A 14,368-nucleotide genomic window follows, 5' to 3' on the forward strand; every position below is an offset into this window, starting at 1 on the left:
ATTTCATGTGTTTGTGTATGTTGTGAAATAAAGTCATTTTATAATTGATATTAGTCATTTTAGTTTTAGTCAAAGAGAACACTTGAACAGAACCAGTCAATCTTCATAAGAAACCACAGTGCTCTAATGAATAAACATTATTACGTTAAAAGAAGACTATGCAATCACAGAATGAAACCTGTATTAATCTCGCCATTTGGATGATCCCTGTTAAACAATCAGTCAATGTGTACAATAATTGGGCTAATTAATCCGAAAATTTTAGGCAATGTACACAATGACTGAGCCCATTAGGCAGTGTACACATTGACTGTTTAATTCAGTCATTGTACACATTGTCTGATTGTAGACATTGACTGTAACATATAGACTGTTAGCATGTTACATTTTGTATATGAATTATCACTGGACAAAGGGCACATGAATAAAGGAATGTTTTGACTGAGTATCTACTGGGAATGTTTTAGGACTGTGATGGATGATTCAAGTACCATGTTGGTATATTTGGACTTGTGCCAGCCCTTGCCTGTTTTTTTTTCTAGATGCAGCATGACCGGTACCATGGACAGTATATGGTATTCAGGTCAGCCACGGTGACATGGCATCGTCCAGTTGACTTGACTACCCTCCTGGACTTGAAGGCTGACCACCCACAAGCCAGGCTGATTGTGGGCAACACAGAAGTCGGTGGGTCAAGTTTGATATTTTGTGTAGTAATATCTCCCAGACTCTTAGATATCCTAAAAAAAGACTTTCCACTGGAAGCAATGGCTCAAAAGTTGCACCAAGTTGTAGCCTTTTGTCATTTAATTCATTCTGAGGTCATGATACATTCAGTGTAAGGAGGATGTTTTCTGTCAGTCTTTTTGTAAAGCAAGTGTTTGTAGCACTAGAACATGTAGGAGTCAAATAAATATTGAAGTCTGGACAAGATAACCCAGTTATTGACCTCAAAAGCATTGATCTATGAAACTAGGATAATATAACATGCATAAACCAAGTGAGCATGCCAAAACACCCAGTCCCATCACCTGCCTCTGACCACAAGCATTTGTTGCTGATGACCAACTCTAAACTATTCAAGGGTCATGCGTGTGTGGAACCCAGCCATGGAGCTGTTGGGAACAGGATCAAGAGGAAACCCAGGATCAATGTTTCATCTGATGGAAGGAAAATTGTTGATGTAGATTAACATGTAGTAAATGCCAACTTTCAACCCTTGCCAGTATGTAAATATGTACAGATACCCATGGGTTCATGTTGTTGGGGGTGGTGAGTTAACTTAAAGTGTTTGCTTGTTTTGCCAAACACCCATGTTCGTTTCACCACATGGGTACAATGTCTGAAGCCTATTTTTGGTGTCCCCAACTGTGATGTTGCTGAAATAGTGCTAAAAGTGGCATAAAATCTTACTCACTCACTCTCGTAGATTCTATCCCCCTTGACCTGTCTGCAGGTGTTGAAATGAAGTGTAAGCACATGCGCTACCCACAGTTCATTGCTGTTGGCCATGTCCCGGAGCTGACGAACATAGAACATCTTGAGTCTGGACTGAAGATAGGAGCTTCTGTCACTTTGTCACATCTGGCTGATACCCTCACACAGGAGATAAAAGCGTTGCCTGGTAAGGCCAATCTTAAAATGTTCAGTTTGTTGATTTCTCTGACTGAAACTCAAAGCAAGTGGGAATCAAAATGGTTCAAATATTTTTTATATGACTGGCTACTCTTCTTTTCTTTGATTAGAAAATTTTAATTAAACGTGGATAAACATAAAAATAGTGGAAGACTGTATCATTTTGAAGGACATATGTGCCAGTCTTTAGCACAGCCTCTAGCCTTTGCAGAAAGCTAATAAAGGCAACAAAATCTTCTCTCTCAGAAGTAAATGTCCTAAATATTGTTATAATAATCTCGAAGCTACCCCATCGTCCTATTTGTTATGACCAATGTTTGGTGTGTGCATTTTGATCAAGGTATTCCACACATAGCAGGGACAATATAGAGTTTGTTGTACTCATGTTTATTGTGAAACCACTATTTTGACATTTCCTTACAAAATGCCACCAATGCGATGCAAGTTTTTCAAATAGCACTTCTCACAATACAACACCGGGCAGAGAGTTATTCTAAATGGTTTAGAGATGTTTGCAAACCTTTCATGTCAGGTTTACTGATACAGAAATAAACAATCCTGCTAAAGTTGTTATAAAACAAAATAAAACAATGTTGTAATTCAGTCAACATGGAAATGTCATGTTGTATGTGCAGTGGAAGCTGTCTAACCCAACACTCTTTGGGACTCGAGAAGCAATCCGGTTCATACAATGTGCTGGATGGTTGAGCTGATGATATATATACAAGTCATGGATGGGACTGAGATTTTGTACAATTGATGACAACTTGCTGGATTGGACGGATGCCGGTTTTGACAGCTTCCACTGAATATGCACAGTTAACCACTATTGTTGGATTGAAATTTTACATTGACGGAATGACGTCACATGTCGTTTAGTCCACTTACAGCAGCCTGCCTCAAATATACTCAGGGAAATAAGAATATGAACACATGAAAGTACAAGTTTACGTGTGTTCCCTTATTCCATGAGTATATTTAATGTGATGAAAGAGAACTTGATTTTGCTCACAGCATCAAACACAATCAGTGATTGTGTTTTGGGTCCCAAACAAACTTACATGTCTGAGAATGTGTATGCATCCATCAGCATTGCCGGACATTATACTAATGCATGTGGTGTGTTTCTGGTTCAGAGTGGAAGACACGCGTGTATGCAGCTGTCGTGGAGATGTTGCAGTGGTTTGGTGGCCACCAGATCAGGAATGCTGCTGTAAGTATACGCCATTGAAGCTTGCATTTACATTTATGTCATGCTGTCCACATGTATTGGACAGCTTCCTTGGTTTAATGGTTAGGTCATCTGCCTGCAGAGATTGGAAGGTTGATGGTCAATTCTATGAATGTGCCATACCAAATTATGTGTAAAGATGGTACTTGTTATTTCCTTGCCTGATGCTTTAAGAGGATAAAGTAAGGATTGACTCAAAGTCAGTATGCTGCATGTGAGTTGGGTTTCATTGTTTGACTGCAGAATTGCATGAAATATTTGTCGCTCTTTCATATTCACATATCAGAGCAGGGGGTGAAATTATTGTAAAGCATCACAGAAAATGTGGTTCATGTGCTTGAACCATAATCCAACATATGTTTCACACTGACAACAGCAAGTACTGATGTGATCTAAATGCTGTGCTGTAACTGATGTTGTGGTTACAGGCTGTGGGAGGTAATATTACAACAGCCAGTCCTATATCCGACCTGAACCCTCTCTTCCTGGCAGCAGGAGTGGTTCTGGAAGTGGCATCAAGAGGTGAGACACTTGAATACTTAACATGAAAGCAACAAAAACAATTACAAGAACATGAAGCACATATATGTAGCTTAAGACTTGCACAAGGAATGATGAAACTTCGTAACATTATATTGCTGATAGGTGGATCTGTGTGAAGTCCCAGTTTGCATTGCAGAGGCATGAGTGGTTATTTAGTATAAGTACTTCAGTTTTCTTTGCAGTTTTACTTAAATCCATAATAGCTTACCATACCTGTCACTAGTGTCCCTACACACACCTGTAACAGTTTACCTATCATTAGTGTCCCAGCTTACACCTTTAAGAGCTTACTTGTCCTAAGTCTGTCTCCCAGACCCAAGAGAAAAAGTTTAAAAATTCCAGTTCAAGCCTAAAAGTCTTCATTGCCAGAGGCAAGGTTTTGTTCTTTGCGTATTTGGATTTTATTTCCATTTTACATGTATGGTCTTTAATTCCAATAAGATCTTGTGCTTATTATTTGTGTAGCCTCTCTTTGTACACCTGGATATGATGTTCTGTGTTGTGATGATTTAGTTTGACATTTTCATGGGTTGTTTCTTGTATTAGAAGCCAGTAATATCCAGATTCTTCTTTGCTAATGTATAGTGACTTTTGTCTTCTATTACGGTAGGTAACATACAGAGCTCTAGGCTATGGCCTCTGTCCTTTATCTTTGCCTATGCCCAGGACGATATGCCAACAAGGTTTCCCCTCCCTTATATTCGAGTTTCATGAAATGGCATTTGTCATTTAATGGACCTTTCTTACTGCTTATCTTCTGCAGAGGGTGGATGGAGGAAGATCACCATGGATACCAGATTCTTCAAAGGCTACCGTAAAACAGAGATCAGGCCAGATGAAGTTCTTGTGTCACTTACAATTCCACATACCAAAAAGGTGACCAGTCTTGTAACATTGATAAATTGTGGATGTGAAGCCAGTTTTGTCAAAGCATTTCTGCAGATCATACTGATACTGATCATGAGACAATTTAATACAGACTGGGACACATGTCAGTACTGATGACAGGTTACTGATTAGGGAACAGGTTTGTACTGATCATGTGACAGGTTACTGATTGGGAAACAGGTCTGTACTGATCATATCACAGACTAATACTGATTAGGAAACAGGTCTGTACTGATCACGTGACAGGTTATTGATTTTGAAACATGTCTGGACTGATCAGACTAATACTGATTAGAAGACAGGTCTGTACTGATCATGTGACAGGTTACTGATTGGGAAACAGGTCTGGACTGATCACATGACAGACTAATACTGATTAGGAGACAGATTTGTACAGGTTAATGAGAAGAAGGCAGTTCTGTACTGATCTGGTGTGTTAAGAGCAAACCTTTTTGAATTGTTATTGTTAAATCAGTTGAAATAAATTGTTTGCGACATGATATTGTGAAATTCAAAGATACCCACTGGAAGTATGGTGTTGTAATATGTTCTGTATATATGGAGTGTGCCTGTTTGAATGTACACTGATCATTGATGATGTGATGTCTCTGGAATCAATCAAAGATGTACCAAGTTCTGTATGATTAAGCATCTAGAACTGATTTTCTGAGGGGGTTATTAAGAAATGAAAAGGCCACCTTTTTTGGTTACAGGCAAACCATGCTTGTCACGAAAGGCAACTAACAGGCTCAGGTGGTCAGGCCTGCTAACTTGATTGGATCCCAGTGGCATAGATTGAAGCTTGTGCTGTTGATCACTGAATTGTCTGGTCCAGACTCAATTATTTACAGTCCACCACAAAAAACTGGAAAATTGCTATGTGCAGCTTTAAACAACAAGTCAACGACCATCCATGATTCTTTTCAAATGATTTCAGTGATTCTGTTTCACAGCAGTCTGCAGAAATGAACGTTTTACATACAATTGTATTTCTATATTGTGAGTGTTTGTTTATCTCAGGGAGAATATTTTTCTGGCTTCAAACAAGCAAACAGAAAGGATGATGACATCTCCATAGTGAACTCAGGGATGAGGGTGTTGCTGGAAACAGACTCTGACGTTATCAAGGAAATATCTCTTGCATTTGGAGGAATGGCGCCAATTACAGTCATGGCCACAAAGACTATGCAGCACCTTGTGGGAAAGTAGGTCTGCATTGTTTCCCTAGGACTGATTTGGGTATGGATTTTATGACTAGAAGACATAAAGAAGACAACCTTATAACTCTCTAAAAACAGAAACACTATTGAAGTTTCTTATCATAACTTTCTTAACTTTTTGTGTTACCTCTCGGTGCAAAGATACTGGAATGATTTAGAACTCACATTTCAATGTAATAGTTCAGTGTAAGTAGTTATGCATAGGCAGATCCAGAGGTGGGGTGCAGGGGTGAGCACCTCCACTTTTGTCCTGAAATTTTGTTAAATGACCATTGAAATTCAGGTGAAATTGAAGTGTGCACACCCTTCCTCAAAAAGCTGTGTCCGCCCCTGTTACGTTTGATGAAAGTTAATGTGAAAAGAATGAAAGAGAGCCTTTTTAGAAACTCTGATTAACTAATCTTTTCATCTGTGTTATATGTAGAGCTATCATAGGTGGATGTGATCGTCCTTCAACAGCACCGGTGGCAGAGACTGTAGGTCATTTTAAATAACAGTAGTATTTATATATGATATTAATAACTCATTGCTTTCAATTCCCACAACCTGGGAATTCCTGAAAACTTTTTGACTCAGATCATTCTCTTTAACATCCGCCTCTCTCTGGAATGATCAGCATTTCTTCGTTAAAAACTCGGAACCACTATCGACCTTTCAGTCAAAGTTGAAACTTTCATCTTCCAAAAATATCACCCTGATGCCTAGTCTAGCTGTCTTATCAAAAGCGCTGTGACCACATCACTTGGTGTTTGGGGCCTGCACTATAAAAGATGGCTCATTATTAATAAGAACAATACCAACAATTCTTCACATGAAGTGGCCTGGTATGCTAAATTCACACATTAGCACAGTCAGTGGGCACATGATATTCATTCTCAGCTCCCTGGGGAGTACACAACCCCAGCTGCCTGTAAGGCTCTGGAAGGTTTTTGAATCACATTGCTATCACACATCCTGCTGGGCCTCAGACCAGATTGTAAAGGTTCCTAGTTTTGTAGCACAGAGAAACATGGACAGAGCCCAGTTATAGTGATACATGGAAACTTGTTCACCAAACCAGTGAGTGAGGTATCAAAAGCTTGCAGAAAGCAGCTTCAGTTCTACAAGTGTTTCTCGCTGTGTTTCTTTGTCCAAGAAGTACAGTTTGGATTTGGCAGTGTTTTCTTAAATTAAGATAGCCTTTCAGAGACATAAAATTAGTCTGTTAAGTCTGGAGTTGACAGTGTTTTGAGGCAAGTGTATACAAGAACCACTGAATTTCTTCGTTGCAGATGTGAAACACTGTAGAGACCAGTTGTTTTACACTTTGCTTTATTCCACCCTCTAATGCACTCTCTGAATAGTGACAGAATACTTTTTACTTAACAATAGCATCCAGTAGTATGTTCAACTTTTTGCAAAACAGTACAGCTGAACACTTCTCTATCTCTAAACTCAAATTGTAATTGCATGCTACTAATAATTTCATTTATGAATACCTCAGATTCAAGTGTCTTATTCACAGACCAATATCATAATTGTAATGAATTAGAATTAATGAACAGCAAATCCTGGCATCACTAGCGGCTGCAGCTCTGCATCGGGCTATGTGATTACTTGACAGTGTAAATGTAATGTAAAGAGTGCCTGCCACCCACTTGATGGTGACTATCCTGCTAGAGAGCTGTGATTGTTGCAGGTCTTGGGATGAGAATCTGGTTGGGGAAGCTATTCTCTACCTCTCCAGTGACCTCCCTTTGCCAGCTGGCTCTCCAGGGGGCAATGTAGAGTATCGCAGTACATTGACAGTCAGCTTCTTCTTCAAGTTCTATCTTGAAGTGAAAACACAGCTCCGAAAACAGGTGATATGTCTGACATTGAGTTCCTAGGGGTGGGGTTATCCTAGTGATTTAAGTGTTTGCTCATCTTGCTGAAGCCCTGTATTTAATGACCTTTGATCCTCAAGTGTTAGAGATAGTCATCTGAGAATTATTATCTTTGCTGATAATGTTACAATATGGCAATAATAGTGTCTGTTAAAATGTTGCCAATTTGATTTGCTACTATGTTGACCATATTTTATCTGTAGCATACAGGGGTTTGAAGGAAACTAGAGAGAGAGTGTTTGTTTCAGGGCACTGGTGCTCCAATCCCTCACTCTCACCTTAGTGCGATATCAGAGTTTGAGAGACTTCCGCGACAGTCATGTCAGCTGTACGACAGTGTAGCTTCCGGCCAGCCGTCAACGGATGCAGTGGGACGTCCTCTCGTCCATCGTGCTGCCTACCAGCAGGCCACAGGAGAGGCCCTGTTTGTGGATGACATGCCACCACTTGCAGGTAGGTTAGCCTAGTGGTTTACTCAAGACACTGAAGACCTGGGTTTGATTCCTTGCTTGGTGTATGAAGCCCATTTTTTGTATCCCCTGCTATGATATTGCTACAAGCAGTGTAAAACTAAACTCACTCCCAAACAGCCAATCCATGCAACCTACCTTCTCAACCATTCTTTCAGTGTGAGCTGTCCTGCTACAGATGAACTCACCAGGTCCTTCTCACCAGTCAACCCCGTCATGCCAAACACTGGGTTCTACTCTCACATGGGTACAATGTGTGAAGCCCATTTCTGGTGTGTGTCATAGTGATACTGCTGGAGTATTGCTAAAAAGCAGAGTAAAATTAAACTCACCAGCCCATCCACCCCTCATGTTCTTCCCCCCACACACCTTGCACTCTACTCCACCCTCCTAAAGGTCCTGTTCTCTATCCATCTCATTCACCAGTCCACCCCTACAGCTCACTGTGTCCTGTCCTGCTACAGATGAACTGGTCCTAGCATTAGTCACCAGCACGAGAGCCCATGCTAAAATAGTCAGCATTGATGCCAGTGAAGCACTGTTGCTGCCAGGCGTGGTGGACTTCATCTGCCATAAGGACATCCCAGGCCAGAACATGCTACAGCTTGGACAGGAGGAGATATTTGCCTCATCGGAGGTATGCTGAGTTTACTGATCTCACACATTATGCACCATAACACTGCACCACAAGATGATCTTAGCCCTACAAGTAATGTATGAGTGTATAATGCAAGGAGATCCTGTATGATGTCTTTTGTTATTGATTGGACGTGTATAAGTATCAACTGAATGATATGGCATTATTGACGTTTATGTGTTTTAATACAGCATCAACATTAAAAGCACACATGCCAGCAATCTTCTTCACATCTGCACAAACAACTACCTCAGCTACTGTGTCCTTTTCTGTCAAGAATAAGGACTCAAGTCTTCAAATTGTATTAATTATTTGAAACAATTCATGTTTACATCTCTTGAAATAACAAACATTGTATTTTGCAGTGTTGTGCAATGAGTGTGACTTCTCTTCCATCTTCTTTTTTTTCTCCCCTTAATATCTTATCTTCACTTTTTCTCACTTTTCTCCGAATTTTCTTACATTAAACCTCTTTTCACCTCACATAATCTTGTGATCATTTTCTTACCCACATTCCTGTCTTGCTCCTTCTGCTTTGTCTCATGCTTGTCTCAGTCACCATCTCCTTAATCTTCTTCTCTCTCTTTGTGACCCGTGAAGGTCTACTCGGGGTAGAATAGGCCTTCAGCAACCCATGATTGCCATAAAAGGTGACTATGCTTGTCGTAAGAAGCGACTAATGGGATCGGGATGTCAGGCTTGCTGACTTGGTTGACACATGTCATCGGTTTCCAAATGTGCAGATTGATGCTCATGTTGTTGATCACTGGATTGTCTGGTCCAGTCTCGATTATTTACATATCGCCGCCATATTGCTGACTGCGGCGTAAAACTAAACTCACTCACTCACTAACTCACTCTCTCTCTTTGTCTTGTTATTTCAATGTTTAACTTTGATCAGGTCAGCTGCCAGGGCCAGGTGATCGGTGCTGTGGTTGCTGACAGTCAGATGAATGCCCAGCGAGGGGCCAGGGCAGTGAAGGTTGTGTATGAGGATCTGGAGACTATCATCACTATAGAGGTATGTACCTGTGGATGATATACAGGCTCTCACAACCAATGCTTGTTTATACTACATTAGGAAGTATAGTTTGTTTTATGCAATGTTGTAAAAAAAACCCACTGTTTTATTTTGTAAGTGAGACAAAGATGAAGCCAACTATGGCCTTCATTTAAATTAAAGGTGGGCCATCTCATTGGGCGTAGCTTATTTTTTCACAGTTATTGCAATAGGGTTATTCCTGTGAAGGAGGCTGTACTGAATCACATGTTATTTCCATGCTGGGCTCTTTCATGACTCACTTCCGTTATTGTGTGGAGGGGGCTGTACTGAATCACATGTTATTTCCATGCTGGGTTCTTTCATGACTCACTTCCGTTATTGTGTGTAGGAGGCTGCACTGACTCACATGTTATTTCCATGCTGGGTTCTTTTATGACTCACTTGTGTTATTTTGTGTCGGGGGCTGCACTGACTCATATGTTATTTCCGTGTAGGGTTTTTGTTATGGGTCACTTGTGTTATTCTGTGTAGACAACTGTCTGACTCACTTGTGTTATTCCATGTAGGCTGTACTGACACACTTGTCTTATTCTATGTAAGAGGTTGCACTGGCCATGTAGGGTTTTGTGATGATGCACTTGTTTTATTCTGTTTAAGAGGCTGTACTGACTCACCTGTTATTCTGTATAGGAGGCTGTTTTGACTCACTTGTGTTATTCTGTATAAGAGGCTGTACTGACTAACTATTGTTATTGCGTATAGGAGGCTGTACTGACTCACTTGTGTTATTCTGTGTGGTAGGCTGTATACTGACTCACTTGTGTTATTCTGTATAGGAGGCTGTACTGACTAACTATTGTTATTGCGTATAGGAGGCTGTACTGACTCACTTGTGTTATTCTGTGTGGTAGGCTGTATACTGACTCACTTGTGTTACTGTTATTTTGTGTAGGAGGCTGTACTGACTCCCATTTAATTCTGTGTAGGGGGAGCACTGACTCACATGTGTTATTCTGTGTAAAAGGCTGTTGTGACTAGCTTGTTTTATTCTGCATAGGAGGCTGTATTGACTCACTTGTGTTAAATTTGTGTAGGAGGCTGTTGCAAAGAACTCTTTCTACTCTCCCTCCCACACTATCAAACATGGTGACCTTGAAACTGGGTTCTCTATGTCTGACCATGTACTGGAGGGTGAAGTGCGGAGTGGAGCACAGGAGCACTTCTACATCGAGACTCATGGTGCCCTGGCTATCCCCAGGGAAGATGGAGAGATGGAGGTGTTTGCTGCCACTCAGAATCCATCAGAGGTGCAGGTGAGTTCAGTTCCATGTATTTTTGTGTTTGATTTTTGTATGTTAAAGAAAACACATACCATCTTGAAAATTGATTAGTCTGTATTATGCCCAAACTGCTAGTCATGCTTTGAAAGATTCACAAAATTAAAATGTTTATTCTATATTTCACTTCATTTGAAGTGTTTATGATAAACAGTGTTACTTATGTTGACAGTCTGTGATCTCAGAGGTGCTAGGTGTTAATGCTAACAGGATCACAGTCAGGACCAAACGACTGGGTGAGTAATCCCACTTCTCTGTTATTCGTAATTCAGAGGCGATGGAGTAGAGTTGTAGTTGAATCATTGGCTTGTCTTGCCAAAGACCAGGGTTCCATTCCCCCCGTGGATTTGAAGTTTGAAGCCCATTTCTATTGTCTCCCACCATGATGTTGCTGGAATTTTGGTAAAAGCAGCGTAAAACTACACTCACTCTTGTACTCAATTCAGATTTGGATATTCATATAGATCCATGATGCAACACACAAACTGCTTAATGTGAACTGTATTTACCATAATAAAGGGTGTAATGATATTGTGAGGCCACAATCTGATACATGTCCCAATAATATGGTGGAGAGAAGTTCAAATCATCTCCCATAGTACAGGTGAATCACAACCTTGAATCAAGTCTATTTAATTTTGGAGAGCAAAAATAGGATATTGAAGTGGAGAAACATGGAAGCTTGGGGATATTGTGTAAATTCACAGAACATAGGGAAGCCACAAAACATGCTCTTCATTAGTTTCCGTTACTATTTACATTTCCACATAAGTGTCTCTTGTGTGATATAGGTGTTGAAAACATCTTATAATTTGGGTGTAGAAACAAATAAACTGAGAACTGCAAGATGTATAAATCATCCATGACAATATGATAGTTTGTCTTTATAGTTTTTCACCTAGGAATTCCTGATTATATTAAAAAAGAAATCACTTATCTCTGTCTGCCATTTTTAACTCACTTGTACAGAGATAATGACATGAGGTGTCTTGAGATCTTCCCATGGAGAACTGACAGGTCAACATTTTGTGGAGCATGTTTTGGTGTCAGTAGAGTGGCCACTCGACACTGCCTGTTTAAATGCTATTACGACATTTTCCGACAACAGTTTGATAGAAACATGTGTTATGTGTTGTAGGTGGAGGGTTCGGAGGCAAAGAAACTCGGACTGTACTGGTGTCTGCCCCAGTTGCTGTGGCAGCCGTCAAGTAAGTGTTCACCTTCATCCATGTTCATCAGCTGTGTTCACCTTCATCCATGTTCATCAGATGTGTTCACCTTCATCCATGTTCATCAGCTGTGTTCACCTTCATCCATGGTCATCAGATGTGTTCACCTTCATCCATGTTCATCAGCTGTGTTCACCTTCATCCATGGTCATCATCAGATGTGTTCACCTTCATCCGTGTTCATCAGCTGTGTTCACCTTCATGGTCATCATCAGATGTGTTCACCTTCATTCATGGTCATCATCACCTGACCTCTGAAGATCTTGGTTAGAATTATAATGTCATTGTATCCCATTTGGGTGGATTGATGCTCATGCTGTTGATCACTGGCTTGTCTGGTCCAGACTTGATTATTTACAGAACACTGTTGCTGCTACTGGAATATTGTTGAGAGTGGCATAAATCTCACTCTGTCATCAGCAACTTTGTTCATTAGTGCTTGTGATCATGCTGAATGTTTGTGTTCTAATTCTGTAGATCTCATGCATGTAGTCAAAGCATGTGGGCATTGTACCATTCAGCAAATTGAAAAATATGACAGATAATCACCATGTTCTTGTCATTCAGTCTATAATTCCACTCTCAAATGATTTCTCAACTCTGAATGCACAGGCTGTCATGTTCTTTGCATCACCCTCACTCACTCACTCCTTCACTCCTTCACTCACTCACTCACTCCTTCACGCTCTCACTCACTCACTCACTCCTTCACTCACTCACTAACTCCTTCACACACTCCCTCTCCCTCTCCATTCTGCAGACATAGGCGTCCAGTGCGATGTATCCTAGACAGGGATGAGGACATGAGGACAACTGGGACCCGACATCCCTTCAAGGGAAAATACAAGGTACACTTGTATTGCATGTGGTTGTACAGAGTGTTGTGTTACTGTCATTTGCCAGTGTAATATCTCTGCCTTGGATATTACAGAAACCCATATATGTTCCCATTGACTTTCCGAGACCCAGACAAGCTGCGTATCTGGGTAAAGTACACATAGAAAATTTCCAATTACACACTGAAAAATAATTATTGCCTACCAATTAAGCATTTGAAATGTTAGATATGCAAAGGTTTTAAACAAATGCGTATGAAATGTATCTATAAAAATCGCTTTGTAATGAAAAAGTCAAGTTTACTGTATAGCATGGAATGACAGATCATTTTATTTCCATTATATTCAAGTTGGTTTTGATTAGGTATAACATAAGGCAGTACATACCTGCTTAGAAGACTTAATCAGTGATATACTTAGATGAGCAGAATCACTGAAATACCGACATATTTGAAAGCAGTAAGTAACAAAAAACATAGAATATCCACTCATCATTCATAATACAATTCTAAACAAATACATTGGGTACAGTACCTACATAAGGTAACTTTTATCTGGAGCTCTAACTTTTATGGAAACTTTATATTTTTTTTCAAAATTAACTAAGCTGTCAACAGCTGTAATAAGTGACACATGGACACACCCTGTAGTCTTAAAATAAGATCTATAATAAGATCAAAAGAACTGATGAGCTTATTTCAGAGAACAGGAAACCAAACAGACCATCCCCAGTTCCACCTAAAGTGTCACCCACTTTAAGACATCTTTGGTCATATTCCGCTTAAGTCATCTTGTTGAAAACCACACTTGATATAAAAAAATACAATCTGTTCTGATTGCTGGATAAGTGTACAACACAAAAAGCTTACACTTTCTACACTCATCCAATCAATGCATGCAGGTGGTTCAATCTGTGCTGAAAGCTTCTTGTAGAAACTGCTCAAGAAACTGGGCCCTTATTCTTGAAACGTTTGTAGCCCTAAGAATTCTTAACTTTGATCATAGCCAATGTGTTAAGTATGGGCTTAAGAAGTTCGTAGGGCTACGAATGTTTTGAGAATAGCTAGCCTGATTCTGCTTTAGTGTAGTGTGACCCTGACTCATTCACCAACATGGCATTGTTTTTAACAAATGTCTCATCTCACTTTCTCACATACCTGTGGTCAACAACCAATCAAAATGCCCCTTCTGTGTTGTCATTCACCAACATTTAGGAAACAGTATCAGTTAACTCTTGATTTTTTAATGGAAACAGGATATCTGTTTTCAAGAAACTTTCATCTGGACAAGACGTTTGCTGGACAAGTTCTAGTGTCATCACCATTTCAGTTATGAAAGAACAGTACAGTTTGACTGAACACATAAGAGAAGTATTGTGTCTATCAAATTAGTCTTGAAACAAAGCAGTTCTGGCAGTTAGGAGAAGGTGTAGATAGAGAATTTCACTCAAGTGTCTTTTGATATCAAATATATC

General features: G+C 40.0%; 1 protein-coding gene across 1 annotated transcript in view; it reads left to right on the forward strand.

Moving 5' to 3' along the window:
• The window catches only part of LOC137294115 (xanthine dehydrogenase/oxidase-like), a 38,059-nt gene that overhangs the window by 9,031 nt on the left and 14,660 nt on the right, over window positions 1-14,368 (forward strand). The window contains exons 6-19 of the mRNA XM_067825071.1: window positions 543-687; window positions 1,457-1,624; window positions 2,772-2,848; window positions 3,295-3,388; window positions 4,173-4,285; window positions 5,318-5,502; window positions 7,196-7,358; window positions 7,631-7,835; window positions 8,317-8,489; window positions 9,391-9,510; window positions 10,587-10,805; window positions 11,002-11,065; window positions 11,968-12,037; window positions 12,819-12,906. Coding sequence (XP_067681172.1) covers window positions 543-687; window positions 1,457-1,624; window positions 2,772-2,848; window positions 3,295-3,388; window positions 4,173-4,285; window positions 5,318-5,502; window positions 7,196-7,358; window positions 7,631-7,835; window positions 8,317-8,489; window positions 9,391-9,510; window positions 10,587-10,805; window positions 11,002-11,065; window positions 11,968-12,037; window positions 12,819-12,906 — 1,884 coding nt within the window. The remainder of the gene's footprint in view (window positions 1-542; window positions 688-1,456; window positions 1,625-2,771; window positions 2,849-3,294; window positions 3,389-4,172; window positions 4,286-5,317; window positions 5,503-7,195; window positions 7,359-7,630; window positions 7,836-8,316; window positions 8,490-9,390; window positions 9,511-10,586; window positions 10,806-11,001; window positions 11,066-11,967; window positions 12,038-12,818; window positions 12,907-14,368) is intronic.

The sequence above is a fragment of the Haliotis asinina genome, chromosome 8 (genome assembly GCF_037392515.1).
Source record: "Haliotis asinina isolate JCU_RB_2024 chromosome 8, JCU_Hal_asi_v2, whole genome shotgun sequence".
Taxonomy (NCBI): domain Eukaryota; kingdom Metazoa; phylum Mollusca; class Gastropoda; order Lepetellida; family Haliotidae; genus Haliotis; species Haliotis asinina.